General features: G+C 43.6%; 1 protein-coding gene across 9 annotated transcripts in view; it reads right to left on the reverse strand.

Annotated features, from left to right (window-relative positions):
- Positions 1-16,348, reverse strand: part of MYO9B (myosin IXB) — a 199,513-nt gene that overhangs the window by 74,137 nt on the left and 109,028 nt on the right. For all 9 annotated transcript variants that reach the window (XM_068234139.1, XM_068234138.1, XM_068234140.1 and 6 more), the window contains exons 7-11: positions 15,640-15,769; positions 15,436-15,525; positions 12,273-12,389; positions 7,489-7,623; positions 3,932-4,053 (exon numbers count right to left, since the gene is read on the reverse strand). In XM_068234139.1, the coding sequence (XP_068090240.1) occupies positions 3,932-4,053; positions 7,489-7,623; positions 12,273-12,389; positions 15,436-15,525; positions 15,640-15,769 (594 nt within the window). The remainder of the gene's footprint in view (positions 1-3,931; positions 4,054-7,488; positions 7,624-12,272; positions 12,390-15,435; positions 15,526-15,639; positions 15,770-16,348) is intronic.

Genomic DNA, 16,348 nt, shown 5'->3' on the forward strand with positions numbered 1-16,348 from the left:
ATAATGAGCCCACATCTGGGCATCCCCTGAAGCAGAGATTGGGTTGGTCAACATAAATGCGATGTAGTCGCTCGGGAACCATGTATATCCTATGGAGGAGTCGAAGTGAAACCTCCATATCGGTTACATAAAGACTGCCTTTAGAGAGTGTATCAAAGCACTGGTCCCAGTCTTCAGCATCCAGGGTTTTCTGCAAGTCTCCCTCCCAGGCCAGCTGATAGGGGTGTTTATGGTCCTGAGGTTTAGCGTTTAGCGTAGAGTATAATAGGGACAATATACCTTTACGTAGCGGGTCTGACATACAAATGGATTCAAATGTCGATAAAGGGACTCTTTGGCCTTCTCTAGCCAGTGAGGCCAGGTAGTGATGTAGTTGGTGTAATCGGAAGAATTCAATTGGTGGTACTGAGAGATCCAACACCATAGTTTGTTTAGAGGGGATTTTACCCCTATGTAGTAGGTGCTTTATAGAACTTATATTGTTATTAGTCCACCATTTAAAGTTAAGCCCATTTAGGCCCTCAGGGAACTCAGGGTTGTGTCACCTCGGGTTCACTTTAAAACTATAGTCCAGACCATTTTTAACTCATAAGATAGTAAATGTGTATTACTTGGCAACGCCCAGAGTTTTGCGCATAATGGGTATGAACCGCTTTCAATAAACATTGAAAATACATGGCTGTTTACTTCTATCTAGGCCCTATAGCTACTAGTTACTGGCAAAGTGGCAGTTAGTTCCATGGATAACATGTTCCTCTCATAGGTTACTGTACAGAATGACGATGGAACACAGTCAGAGGAGGGTTTTCATGTAACCAGGTGATAATGGGATGTGTACATTTGAACTACATTTGCACAAGAGCAATCAAACATGCACAAGAGATAAAAGAAAAAAAAAGTATAAAAATATAGAGCACTGAATAAATTCAAAGAAATTGGTAGGTGGAGTCATCATTGAGAACAGGTTTCATTATTGTATACTAAATGTATGGTAATTTACAATGTTTGATTTTCTTGACATCTGAAGGTTTAACAGACGTAATCAATGATGAGGGAAGAAGTATGGTATGTGTATACAGTATATAAGATGTGAATTTATATGCCCCTATATACTCCCAAAAAAAGGCCTTGAGGTTACAACCAGGTAATACATTCTATTGTGTGCTTTTAAATCAAGATGCCTAGTGAATATATATGGTGTAACAAACAGCTTGAGAAGTGCCATTTGCTCAGCGGTCTGCACTATTCACAGTTCATCCTACAAAGTGACACTGTGCGGCTGTTCTCTTCACTACAGGGTGCAGCCAATCCAGTGCAGCAAGGAGGTGAAATGGTTTGAAGAGGGGACCAGAGGTTTCCAATAGCATATCTCGCAAGAGTTGCATGGAAGCCATCAGATGCCAATAACAATGGGTTGGAACTTTATTACACTAACAGTGGGCAGCTAACAATGAGGCGTTTGGGATTTATTCTCATACCATAAGTCTATTATATATTAGTGCCAGTGCTTTAGACCAGTGGCCCTCAAACTAGGGCCCGCAGGCCGAATGCTGCCCCCTGAGGCTTTTTCACTGGCCCCCAGACACAAAATGTATAACTTATAGATGTGGCCCAATGCACCTTTTTAAATATTGGTGGCCTGCATATAAAATAGCAGTGCTGGCACCACCCATCCACATACTGTAGAAGCCAGCGAGCAGTAATTCGCTGGCTTCCAATTCAGCATCAGGTGACACTGCTGTCCAACTGGATGGCAGGCTGTCACCTGGGCATGCTTCACTGTCTGTTGAACAAAGACGTTCTTCGGGCACCACTGAATGGCTGCTGCTTGGAGTTCTCTGGGCATGGTGAGGGGGGGGGACTTGGGGGAGAATCCATACCTAGACTCAATGTAATGTTTTTCAACATCAATGTATGTATATTCCGGCCCCCCAGCAGTCTGAAATATGTTGACCTGGCCCTCGACCAAAAAAAGTTTGGGGACCCCTGCTTTAGACACTCTGTAGGATAAAGCCATGGTAAAAATCCAGCACAGGAAGTGGGATATTCGAAACACCAATGCATGGGATTTACTGGTATTCTTTTTGCTCCGGCTTTCACAGAGTGCACAAAGAACACTTTAGGGTTTGCCATTTAAACACAACACAAATGAAATGTGTTCGGAATGTGGTGGGTCTCAGCCACCCACTAAGCTCTAAGCAATCAGGAACTGACTTTAACCACTTGCCGACCGCGCACTCCTAACGCGCGTCGGCAAAGTGGCAGCTGCAGGCTAATTAATCCGGAAACAGCCTCTCGCGCGAGCGGCTGCTTCCTGTCAATTCACGGCGGGGGGCTCCGTGAATAGCCTGCGGGCTGCCGATTGCGGCTCGCAGGCTAAATGTAAACACAAGCGGAAATAATCTGCTTTGTTTACATTTGTACAACGCTGCTAACAGTAGCAGCGTTGTACCAGATCAGCGATCCCCGGCCAATCAGCGGCCGGGGATCGCTGTCACATGACAGGCAGGAGCCTGTTAGAGGCTGCACAGGACAGATCCGTTCCTGTGCAGCCTCCGATCTCCGGGGAAGGGAGGGAGGAGAGGGAGAGGGGGAATCCTGCGGTGGAGGGGGCTTTGAGGTGCCCCCCCCCCCCCCGCCAGCAACACGCAGGCAGGAGCGATCAGACCCCCCCAGCACATCATCCCCCTGGGGGGGAAAAAAGGGGGCGATCTGGTCGCTCTGCCTAATGTTTGATCTGTGCTGGGGGCTGTAGAGCCCACCCAGCACAGATCTCTAATCAGCGCTGGTCCTTAAGGGGGGAGGGTAAAGGCTGGGTCCTCAAGTGGTTAAAGGTAGCAAACTAGGGCAGGTTGTGTTTGGAAAAATACTAGGCAAGCCAAACAAACTCAGCACACATTTTAAACACAGTGCTACATAAGATCTCATTCAGAATTAAAACCAGGTATTTAAAATTAATTAAAAGTGTTTCTGAACAATCGGAAACAGTAAAGAACAGAAAAGCCAGATAGCTACAGCAACACAGGAGGAGAGGTAACAAAAAACTCATCTCAGTTTAATACAATTTACAGGTGTAAACTCTAGTAATATAAAGGAACATAAAAGACTTTTAAACAAGTGGATCCAAAGCAAACCCAATAATTTTAATACCAATCCCTTAAAGGAGAGCAGAAGTGTGAAGTATATGGAGGATGGCATATTTATTTCCTTTTAAACAATACCAGTTGCCTGGCAGCCCTGCTGATCTATTTGGCTGCAGTAGCGTCTGAATTACACCAGAAACAAACATGCAGCCAATTTTGACAGATCTGGCAATTATGTCAGAAACATCTGATCTGCTGCATGCTTGTTCAGGGTCGATGGCTAAAAGTATTAGAGGCAGAGGATCAGTAGTGCTGCCAGGCAACTGGTACTGCTTAAAAGGAAATAAATATAGCAGCCTCCATATCACTCAGACAGGAAGTGACTACAGTGTGACCCTCACTGATAAGAAATTCCAACTATAAAACACTTTCCAAGCAGAAAATGGCTTCTGAGAGCAGGAAAGAGATAAAAAGGGGAATTTCTTATCAGTGAGGGTCACACTGTAGTCACTTCCTGTTTGAGTCAGGACTGAGTCAGCCACTTACATACCTGAAATTTAACTCTTTCAGGCAGAGAAAAAAAACAAGGAACACCATAGTTCTTTGTGTGCTAGGCACTGTACATACCCATGTCTATCTCATCATGTCACATGTCACTTCGGGTATCCTTTAATAAGGTTAGCAGGAAAGAGAGGTAGGATCAGTGGTGTAAAAAACAAAACAAAAACCAAGTAACAAAATAAAAATCTAGACAGAGGTATTTAAACAGGGGGAACACAAAGCAGTCATCAGTAGCCAATTCTTAATTGTATGATAGAAAGGAAGATGAACCAATGATCTATACGTACTTGCTTTCTTCATCCAGTAAGTAGAAAAGACCTGTTGGTTTTTTACTGATCAAGTGTATGCAGCCAACATTATCAGTATAATCAATATTATGCCAGCTAATTCCTTCACCTTGATATTCCTCCTGAAAAAAAGAAAAAAATACAAAAAGCTACATTTAAAAAAAAAAAGTTATAGAAATAATATTTCCTTCTCATGTTTTTAATATATTTCAAGGTCATACAGTATCAAAAACAAAGACGATAAAAACAAAACAAACACATTTCTACAACATCACAGGGGTATGTATACCCTTAAAGTGGAGCTGAACTCTTGCACAGGACAGAAGGAAAACATAGGGAAATGCACCCTGTATGTATTTAGAGAGTTTAGCCTGTCTAATTCCCCCTCATCTGTGGCTAATCACAAGTTGTAATTTGATCTCTCCCCTGTGTCAGCCACGGCAGATAAGCTATTTCGAAAGAATGTTAACCCTATGTCTGCTTCCATGAAAGCAGGAAGTAGAATCACTGCAGATTTTTTTTAGGATTTGTATCAGCTGTAACAAATAAATGTTTTTCTTTAAAGGTTATTATGTTGTTGCATATCGTTTAGATCAGAGGAAGTTCTGAGTTTAGGTTTGCTTTGCCATTTCTAATTTAGTCCTTCAACAATAAAAATCCATAAAGAAAAAAAAAAAACCACCAAGAATAAAACTCGGTTATCTTTCCCATTACGTGCTCTCCCAGGTTTAATAATAAATAAAATGGTTTCCATATTTTAAAGAATCTGGTTGCAGGTTTTTCTTTATGATATAGTGTTTTTATTTTCCCTCCGTTAAATAAGTACATTACTATAGCTCCTTTAGCAGCAGGTTTACCAGGGGGAGCAATGCGTACGCATATGACATCAAGCGCATGACGTGGTGATGTCATATGCACACGCATTATGCTACCGGCTACGGGCAGCCCGGCCAGCGCCAGCGCGGAAACCCAACTGCAGCGACTTACAAAAAGATCTCGGGATGCCAAGGATTTTAAGCTCTGGTATCTTAAGTTTATCTGGGCAGTTTGAGGCGGTAAATCAATGTGGATGTATATACATCATATCCAGAGCTGTAGCAGTGCGGGCACCTTGCCACTTGTTCACATGAGGGACTTAATAGTCAGTAATAGGCAAATTATGTCAGGATAGGCTTCAAGATAGACAGAGTGAAGATGGAAAATCCTAAGACGGATTTTCTTTTTTTTTTTTGCTATAGAAAAAACACTAAAATCAAAATGTTGACAGTGCAATACATACGTTATGTAAGTAGCAGGGCTGTGGAGTCGGTACAAAAATCCACCGACTCCGAAGTTTAGGATTCTACCGACTCCTCTAATTTGCATAGTACAATCTTGTTGATTGAAAGTATGTAACAAGAAATTCATCTCTTAACTGCCAACGCTTAGGAATTTTAGAAGACAACTGAAGTGAGAAGGATATGTAGAACCAGGTTTATGGGTGATAGACAACACTTCTGTGTCTCAATGTGCACAACATTCTAAGTGGATTCCCTGCAGCTCTGTGGGGAGTGCATATGTATAGTACTACTGTGTAACAAAGTAAACCCGGGACAGATGAAATTAAAGTTTTATACATACCTGGGGCTTCCTCCAGCCCCCTTCAGGCTAATCAGTCCCTCACTGTCCTCCTCCGCCACCTGGATCTTCTGCTGAGTCCAGGTACTTGAGCCAGTCGGGCGTAGTGTGCATGTACGCACTCCGCCTCCAGGAGCATACTACACCTGTACAGCACTATTGCGCAGGTGCAGCATGTCCCTGGCTGTGGGAGCGGCATGTGGCCCGACTGTGCTGACTGGCTGAATTACCGGGAACCATAGCAGATGATGCAGGTGGCGGAGGACAGCAAGGGTCTGATTGGCCTGAAGGGGACTGGAGGAAGCACCAGGTATGTATAAATGTTTTCTTTTCATCCGTCTCAGGTACCCTTCAACTTGTAGTCATCAAATCAAATTTTAACAACATATCAGATTATTTGATTTCATCAGCAAAGGGAGTGCATACATTTGCATAAATCAGCATCAATGCAGAATTATTTCCATCTCATTGACCATCTCTATTAGTGACACAGCTACACATCAGGCTTTATTCTTACAGCAAAGATGCTATTTAGTATATATGTTACGGCCAGAACCCGAAGTTTGGCCACTTCTCGTTCTGGCTGGCCACTTCGGGTTCTGGCCGGCCAATGTGCGAAGTGGCCGCTGCGCTACGGCCAATGTGAGAAATGGAATGCTTTCTGTAACATTAATGTATCTTCTGGCCATCTCGCTGCGGCCAAATTTATCACTAGTTAATTTAATGAAATGAAGCCGGTGGCAATGAAATGGATGAAGCCGCTGGCTTTTGCTCTGCCTCTCTCTCCTCCCTAGTAGTGCACACCGGCAGTTTGAGGTTTGTAGCAAACCGCAAACGTGCCTCCTGCTGCACGTTTGCGGTTTGCTAAAAACCTCAAACCGCCGGTGTGCACCAGCCCATTGAAATACAATAGCCAAGCGGATTTACAGGTGGATGCAGCCGGCGGATCGCATCCAAATCCGCTCGGTGTGCACTGGGCCAAATCTCTGAAATCCGCACCAAAAACCGCTAGCGTTTTGTGGATCTGCTGGCGGTTTTGGTGTGCACTGGGCCTCAGTCCACTTTAATTGTCGCATAAAGAGAAGGAGAAAGCAGTCTCAAGACTAATCATATCAGTGTGCTTAGTCTGCAATAGCAAAGTCTGTATAGGGCTTTATTAATTTGACAACAGTCAACATTTACAGCAAGAACTATTAAGCAAAATAGTTGTGCTCATCCTGCAGAGACCTTACATAAGGGAAGAACTGGTGCTAGGGACATGGCCAAATCAAATGCAAACAAAATCTTTGAACAATTAAATACTGCAGATTCTTCAAAACGAAAAATGTAAAATGCCGGCTGCACCAACTCACAAATTCACATCATCCTCCAAAATCACGTTGCCTATTCACCCCCTTAACCCCACCCCCTAGAAGTCTGAAACTATGCCTGTTTACTGGAGACTAAGAGCCATGTCAGGCCATCAGTCAGCTGGGGGAGTGTGACATTACCCCCCACTATAGATGGTTAATGGTAGGTTAATAATTTCTGCTTACAAGTATATTTAATGCAAATTGGGAACTGAACTGATCCATATCGTGAGAGATGCATTTGAACAACCTAATTTCAAGCTGCATATAATTTGCATTACATTTACATGTAAATTAGAATCATTATTATCTCAGCGATCATCTCAAGCTACAACCACCACTTCTTTATACATAAAGGCATCTAAGGAAATGCCTGTTTTTACGTAATAAGGAGAAAATACTAACAAAATATGCAATCCCTGTGATAGAAAACAGACACAAGAACCGGTTAAGAAACAAACACATTAACATGAAAAGGATGGTGTGCTCTCTCCATCAGCAATTCAGCGGGAAGGCAATTGGCATATCATCAGCAAAGTGAATCAATCATAAAACTATGTCCTTTGGGGTAAATAGGATTCCATCTCTCACCTGTTCCAACTTGAAGATGTGCTGGTTAAAGTAATACTGGAGCTGCTCATTGGCATAGTTAATACAAAACTGTTCAAAGCTGTTGTTTTCAAAGTCTTCAAACCCAAATATATCAAGGACCCCGATGGACAGGCACTAAATAATAAAAAATAAAGTATATAAAAATGAAGCAAACATTAGATTGACACTTTTTTATGAAAATGTACATACTACGGTAAACTACAAAGACAACTGTAAAGGTGAATATTGTATCATACTGTATAAGACCTTATTTTAGAAGCAATAACATTTCCATGTTTATTTATAGTATAAAAGTATGCATACTAGAGTATGAAACATGCATTCATAATGAATGTATACACAACAATGTATGCAATAGTGCACTTTGTGTTACACGAACATGTCACCATTGTGACTCCTGACTGGCCCATTTTCTGGTACCTTTCCATAACAGTCTGCATGACTCTTGGGCTAAAACTCTGTCTTGCTTACTGAGGAGTCTAGAATAGATCAGCTAAGCATTTAAGTACAACTGCAGTGAGAAGAATATGGAGGCTGCCATATTTGTTTCCTTTTAAACAATACCAGTTGCCTGACAGCCCTGCTGATCTATGTGGATGCACTAGAGTCTTAACACCAGAAATAGGCATACAGCTAATCTTGTCAGCTCTGACAATAATGTCAGGAACACCTGATCTGCTGCATGCTTGTTCAGGGTCTATGGCTAAATGTATTATAGGCAGATGATCAGTAGGATAGCCAGGCAATTGTTATTGCTTAAAAGAAAATAATTATGGCAGCCTCCATTTCTTTCTAGTTCCAGTTGTCCTTTAAAATGTACCTGAGGCTAAAAAACATTTATTGCTACCTGCCTATTATTCATGTCATCAGACTCATTTGCTGGCCCCTTATTGTGATTTAGTGGTCAGAACATTAAAGATTGCCATGTATTAACTGATTTTGAAAAACAATTGGATCACTTTGACTGACTCTGCACCATATCTATTGTCCCCAACATGCCCACTACACATTCTATCTTTGTCAGATTATCGATTTAATGCGCAAAGAACAGACAAGCATCTGCTGCCACACAGCATTGTGCTGCATCACACATGGATATCTGCTGAAATCTACCAGAAATCAAGTGGACCAGAAGGAACAACCAATTCCACAGCATGGAATCCTAGAGCACAGAGTCTACATTGGGTCTGTTGCTTTGGACATATTATATAAAGCAGGGCTGTGGAGTCGGTACAAAAATCCACCAACTCAGACTCCTCAGGTTAGGAGGTCTTCCGACTCCAACTCCTCTAATTTGCATATTAAAATCTTGTGGATGGAAAGTATGTAACATGAAATGCATCAAGGGCTGGTTCACATTGGGGCAATTCTTCTGCTACTACAATGCATCCCTATGGATACATTCATACTGCAGCGGTTGCTATTTCGATTAATCGCAAACGTGCTGCATGCAGTGTTTTGGGGGCAATTGTGCTGTGATTCTTGTTCTATTGAACGGGAATCACAAGCGTAAAGGGCGCAAGAATCGCAAGACTTGTTAAAATTGTGAGCGTGATCGGGGGCTAGCGGTCCTCCGAGTGCCAAGTGTGAACTAGCCCTAACTGCCAACGCTTAGGAATTTTAAAAGACAAGTAGAGTATAGAACTACTGTGTAACTTAAAGTAAACCTGAGACAGATTTAAGTTTTATACATACAGTGGGTTGCAAAAGTATTCGGACCTAGGCCTGAAAGATAAATCGAATTTAAATCGAAATCGTGATCACCAAGATCACAATTTCGGAATCGTCAAAGCGGCAATTATCGCGATCACGTCATTTTCACATGGGGGAAGTTTGAAGAAGTGTGCTTGGCAAAACTCCAGGTTCCTGTATGTCACATGACATACAGGAAGTATTCCGTGCATTAGAAGGTATGTCCAGAACTGATGCAGCTTGGGGGACAGATGAGGCACAGAGAGAGACACAGAGAGAAAGAGCGGGCACAGAGACACGAAGGGGGCAAGAGAGAGACCCAGAGGAGGCATAAAGAGGCAAATGGGGCACAAAGAGAGACAGAGGAGGGAACAACTAGGCAAAGAGGGGGAACAAAGCTTGATTGGAAGGAAACCGTGCATCGAATCGAAATTTCAGACAGAAATCGCTCAATTCAATATTTTCCTAAAATCGTTCAGGCCTATTCGGACCCCTTGAAGTTTTCCACATTTTGTCATCTTACTGCCACAAACCTGAATCAATTTTATTGGAATTCCACATGAAAGACCAACACAAAGTGGTGTACGCATGAGAAGTGGAACGAAAATCATACATGATTCCAAACATTTTTTTACAAATAAATAACTGCAAAGTGGTGTGTGCATAATTATTCAGCCCCCTTTGATCTGAGTGCAGTCAGTAGCCTATAGACATTGCCTGATGAGTGCTAATGACTAAATAGAGTGCACCTGTGTGTAATCTAATGTCAGTACAAATACAGCTGCTCTGTGATGGCCTCAGAGGTTGTCTAAGAGAATATTGGGAGCAACAACACAGTGAAGTCCAAAGAACACACAAGACAGGTCCAAGACAGGTCAGGGATCAAGTTATTGAGAAATTTAAAGCAGGCTTCGGCTACAGAAAACAAAGCCTTGAACATCCCAAGGAGCACTGTTCAAGGGATCATTCAGAAATGGAAGGAGTATGGCACAACTGTAAACCTGCCAAGACAAGGCCATCCACCTAAACTCACAGGCCGGACAAGGAGGGCGCTGATCAGAAATGCAGTCAAGAGGCCCATGGTGACTCTGAATGAGCTGCAGAGATCTACAGCTCAGGTGGGAGACTCTGTCCATAGGGCAAGTATTAGTCATGCACTGTACAAAGTTGGCCTTTATGGAAGAGGGGCAAGAGGAAAGGCATTGTTAACAGAAAGCATAAGAAGTCCCATTTGCAGTTTGCCACAAGCCATGTGGGGGACACAGCAACCATGTGGAAGAAGGTGCTCTGGTCAGATGAGACCAAAATGGAACTTTTTGGCCAAAATGAAAAATGCTATGTGTGGCAGAAAACTAACACTGCACATCACTCTGAACACACCATCCCCACTGTCAAATATGGTGGTGGCAGCATCATGCTCGGGGGGGTGCATCTCTTCAGCAGGGACAGGGAAGCTGGTCAGAGTTGATGGGAAGATGGATGGAGCCAAATACAGGGCAAACTTGGAAGAAAACCTCCTGGAGAGTGCAAAAGACTTGAGACTGGGGCGGAGGTTCACCTTCCAGCAGGACCACGACCCTAAACATAAAGCCAGGGCAACAATGGAATGGTTTAAAACAAAACATATCTATGTGTTAGAATGGCCCAGTCAAAGTCCAGATCTAAATCCAATCGAGAATCTGTGGCAAGATCTGAAAACTGCTGTTCACAAATGCTGTCCATCTAATCTGACTGAGCTGGAGCGGTTTTGTAAAGAAGAATGGGCAAGGATTTCAGTCTCTAGATGTGCAAAGCTGGTAGAGACATACCCTAAGAGACTGGCAGTTGTAATTGCAGCAAAAGGTGGTTCTACAAAGTATTGACTCAGGGGGCCGAATAATTACGCACACCTCACTTTGCAGTTATTGATTTGAAAAAAATGTTTGGAATGATGTATGATTTTCGATCAATTTCTCACATGTACACCACTTTGTATTGGTCTTTCACGTGGAATTCCAATAAAATTGATGCATGTTTGTGACAGTAATGTGACAAAATGTGGAAAACTTCAAGAGGGCCGAATACTTTTGCAACCCACTGTACCTGGGGCTTCCTCCAGCCCCCTTCAGGATAATCAGTCTCTCGCTGTCCTCCTCCACCACCACCTGGCTCTTCTGCTATGAGTCCAGGTACTTGAGCCAGTCTGGCGTAGTGCGCGTGCACACACTCCGCCGGTGATAGCGTACTACACTTGCACAGCACTATTGCGCAGGTGCAGAATACTCCTGGCTGTGGGAGCGGCACGTGGCCGGACTGCGCTGACTGGCTGAATTCCCGGGACTTATAGCAGAAGATCCAGGTGGTGGAAGAGGACAGCAACGGACTAATTAGTCTGAAGGGGGCTGGAGGAAGCCCCAGGTAAGTATAAAACTGTTCTTTTCATCCGTTTCAGGTACCCTTTAATTCTTAGTCATCAAACCAAATTTTAACAACATATGCATTACTGCGCCCTCTAGCTAATACAAGTTCAATCTGATAAAATGTGATGCCCGCTACTGGATTTCCAGTGTGCTTGCAGGATTTCATTATGATTGTGTGCGTTCCCTTTCTGAGTTTTCTTGTGGTCTGTAGAGGGAAACCAAGCAATTCCAGCATGAACTGCATCTCCACATGTCTTTAAAATGCATCCGTTGACTATTATTGAAGTGCAAGTATATCAAAATGCAGAATGCCATGTGTTTTGATGAAAAACAATGCAAGCAAAAAACATGAGATTTCTAGGAAAAAAGTATGGCCTTTTGAACTGCACAACGCATTTGTGGAAACAAGCCTCTAAGACTGCAGAAATCTGATAAAAATGAAAGTGCGGTCAGAAAAACATCAGATTTTTTTGAGAAATCTCAATTTTCATATTATTTCAGTAAACAATCTCTGGAACTATTTATTTTGACATGCAGTTATCAATGTAAAGAAGCTCCCTACTAGTTATCCTTTGCTTCATACTTGTTTTCTCCACTATTTTCTTTCCTGTTAACAGGGAAGAGTACATTATCACATGTTCTAAACACAAGAGCTGTTTGTTTTTCACTCACATTGACAGCCTCCTCCACATCCTTCTTGTTCAGCAGGGCATGGTTTATCCTTAGAACTATCCAATCAAATAAGGCACTGTACAGGGATTTTGCCATTGAATCACGGGCAGTGACAGCCTGAAAGAGATTTGAAAGTATAAAACTTATTATAAGGCAGGAAGAGAGACGTTTCTCCATAGAAAATAAAAGTGAAATGTTCTAATGTAGTAGTCATGTAAGCAGACATGTTAAAAATGGGGCGTTTTAAAAGGAAGTACATTTTTGTAAACTATTTAAGCAAGTAGCATTTTACCATCGAGTCGTCTACTTAAAGTAGGTTCAACTCTGAAACAAGAACAATTTTTTTTTAAATGGCGGCATTTCAAAACCAGCTGTGGCCTGTCTCTACTCTGCTGTAAATGCACTCTACAGGAGCTTACCGTATCTGGATTATGATCTAAATATTTCCTGTTTATGGATAGTATCTCTAACCAGCATCTTCAGGGCCGGCCTTAGGTTTCACAGCGCCCTGAGCATAACCAGATTTTGGCGCCCCCCCCCCCCCCCCCAAATTCATCCTCTTTGCGTGTGAGCGCACCACACACATACACTAATGGGGCTGCCCCCAGTATAGATTAGATTAGGTTGCTGCCCCCAGTATAGATTAGATAGGTAGCTGCCCCCAGTATAGATTAGATAGGTAGCTGCCCCCAGTATAGATTAGATAGGTAGCTGCCCCCTTTATAGATTAGATAGGTAGCTGCCCCCTGTATAGGTTAGATAGGTAGCTGCCCCCCCAGTATAGGTTAGATAGGTTGCTGCCCCCAGTATAGATTAGATAGGTTGCTGCCCCCAGTATAGATTAGATAGGTAGCTGCCCCCAGTATAGATTAGATAGGTAGCTGCCCCCAGTATAGATTAGATAGGTAGCTGCCCCCAGTATAGATTAGATAGGTAGCTGCCCCCAGTATAGATTAGATAGGTAGCTGCCCCCAGTATAGATTAGATAGGTAGCTGCCCCCCAGTATAGATTAGATAGGTAGCTGCCCCCAGTATAGATTAGATAGGTAGCTGCCCCCAGTATAGATTAGATAGGTAGCTGTCCCAGTATAGGTTAGATAGGTAGCTGCCCCCAGTATAGATTAGATAGGTAGCTGCCCCCAGTATAGGTTAGATAGGTAGCTGCCCCCAGTATAGATTAGATAGGTAGCTGCCCCCAGTATAGATTAGATAGGTAGCTGCCCCCAGTATAGGTTAGATAGGTAGCTGCCCCCATTATAGGTTAGATAGGTAGCTGCCCCCAGTATAGGTTAGATAGGTAGCTGCCCCCAGTATAGGTTAGATAGGTAGCTGCCCCCAGTATAGATTAGATAGGTAGCTGCCCCCAGTATAGATTAGATAGGTAGCTGCCCCCAGTATAGGTTAGATAGGTAGCTGCCCCCAGTATAGGTTAGATAGGTAGCTGCCCCCAGTATAGATTAGATAGGTTGCTGCCCCCAGTATAGGTTATATAGGTAGCTTCCCCCAGTATAGGTTATATAGGTAGCTGCCCCCAGTATAGATTAGATAGGTAGGTGCCCCCACTATTGGCTAGATAGGTAGGTGCCCCTCCCCCTCATAGTGGATGGGGAGCCGCGGGGAGGGCAGCCCGACCTCTCCCTCCCTTCCTCTCCGGGCCGCCCTCCGTGCTCAGCCCTCCAATGCAGACTGCAGTGCAAAGAGAACAACTCACCTCCCTCCCTGGTTCCGATCGTCGGCGCCTCTCACTTGCCGCTGGTCTCCTCTTCTACATTGTCACTGATGCACACTAAACTTCCTGTTAAGCAGGAAGTTTAGTGTGCATCAGTGACAATGTAAAAGAGGAGACCAGCGGCAAGTGAGAGGCGCCGGCGATCGGAACCAGGGAGGTGAGTTGTTCTCTTTGCACTGCGGTCTGCATTGGAGGGGGGGAGCATGGAGGGCGGCCCGGAGAGGAAGGGAGGGAGAGGTCGGGCTGCCCTCCCCGCGGCTCCCCCTCTATCACGGGCACGTTTGCCAAGTTTGCCCCCCAGCCATCACCCCCAGCAGCGGCACCAGGGGGCGGAGCAAGACGGACCCAGCCGGGGCCGCAGCTTCGCAACTTAGTTCGAATTAAAATACAGGCAGCAGGAGCGCCCCCTGGAAGCCGGCGCCCTGAGCGATCGCACAGGTCGCTCAGGTCAAAGGCCGGCCCTGAGCATCTTGATATCAGGAGACTAATCACCAGATCTGAATGCACTCAAGAGGTGCGGTTATAAAGCCCTACACTCAAAGAGAAGGCAGAAGTGTTGGCATTCCCAAGAGGCTCCTAAAGCAGAAAGCATCACAGAATAGATACACAAGTGAAACAGCTGGACTGGTTATTGTGATCAATCAGTTTTCTTTAACTTCAGGTATAGTTTAACACACTTTATAAGTCTAAAATGACTACTCTGCAAAACATGTAACATGACATAGAATTGCAAAAATATCTTGTTTTATAACTAAAAAGCCCTACTTCCGTTTTCCCGGAGCTGAGGTCACGTGACTGTGCCTTCAGCTGTTGTGGGAAAACTCGCCACCATACAACACCATGGTGGATTTCTTACCTAAGCTGACAAATTCCTGTCGAAAATCATGTGACCACAATCTGGTAAATGAAAGTAATACTGCAATTCTGTTTCAAGCCCTTAAGTTTAATTTAGCGATTGAGCTTAACCCCTTTCCTACTTCGTGCTCAAGTCAAAGCCAGACCTTTCCCATAAGCCTGACCAAGCAATCCACAAATCTTGATCTTTTTAGGATATAAAAGAATGGTTACTTATTTAATGACATGGGGAGCAATAATAATTTGCATACATGGGGCTCAATTAAATAAGCACCCAAATTAATGATACATTACCAAATGAGGAAGTAGTGCACTCCCTGCAACTGCTATCAACTGCTTTAGGCAAAGCAGTCATGTAGTTCCAGGGCTCCCTAGAGCTTTGCACCTCTTTCATGCACAGTCCTCCAATGAACCTCATTCTATCTGCAAAGGCTCTAGAAGTTAGGGCAGCAGGCTATATATATATATAAACAGCACTAAAAACTTAGTGTGAAGTGCAGCTTATTTAACCTAAGGAAAGTCAAAGTAGCAATCATTTTGCTCTCATTATTAGCAAAAGATTCAGATGTATCCCCTTACCTCATTGACGCTGTAGGGTAATATGAGTTTCTCATTTACAGTAACAGTTTTCCTCTTAGTCAGTGCTTCCACAAGCATCTCTCTCTTTACCTATTTTCAGAGTGATAAAAAAAGAAGTAGAAATAAGTTCTACAAGAGAATTAAGAAAAAAAACAAAACAAGTTTTTGCTATTCAATAGACAATATTTTGGTGAAATGATTTACCTGAAGCAGCTGTGATAATGAGTCAAGCACTTCTGGAGGGCCCACATCAAGTCCCTCATCCCTCCCCGTGGCCTTTTTCTTGTAAGTGACATTTCCCAAATACAGGATAGCCGATAAAACTGAAAATATCCTGTGGAGAAGAAAATGTAAACAATAAACACAAAACAGATTCACATTAAACCTTAAAGGGACACTTAAAAAAAAAATGAGTTTTTCTCACCTAGGGCTTCCAATAGCCCCCTGCAGCTGTCCGGTGCCCTCGCCGTCTCCCTCCGATCCTCCTTGGCCCCGCCGGCAACCACTTCCTGTTTCGGTGACAGGAGCTGACAGGCTGGGGACGCGAGTGATTCTTCGCGTTCCCAGACACATTAGCACCCTCTATGCTGCTATATGGTATATATGATATATGCTATTGTAGCATAGATGGCGCTATTGTGGCCAGGAACGCGAAGAATCACTCGTGTCCCCAGCCTGTCAGCTCATGTCACCAAAACAGGAAGTGGCTGCCAGCGGGGCCAGGAGGATCGGAGGGAGACGGCGAGGGCACCGGACAGCTGCAGGGGGCTATTGAAAGCCCCAGGTGAGTAAAACTCATTTTTTTTGTTTGACTTAAGTGTCCCTTTAAGAACTTACCACATGATTGTCTTCACCCTATTTTTCCCTCAGAAGAATAAGCGTGATATAAAGACGCATAGTAAACATGAATTTT

Source organism: Hyperolius riggenbachi, chromosome 1 (assembly GCF_040937935.1).
Source record: "Hyperolius riggenbachi isolate aHypRig1 chromosome 1, aHypRig1.pri, whole genome shotgun sequence".
NCBI classification, from domain to species: Eukaryota; Metazoa; Chordata; class Amphibia; order Anura; family Hyperoliidae; genus Hyperolius; species Hyperolius riggenbachi.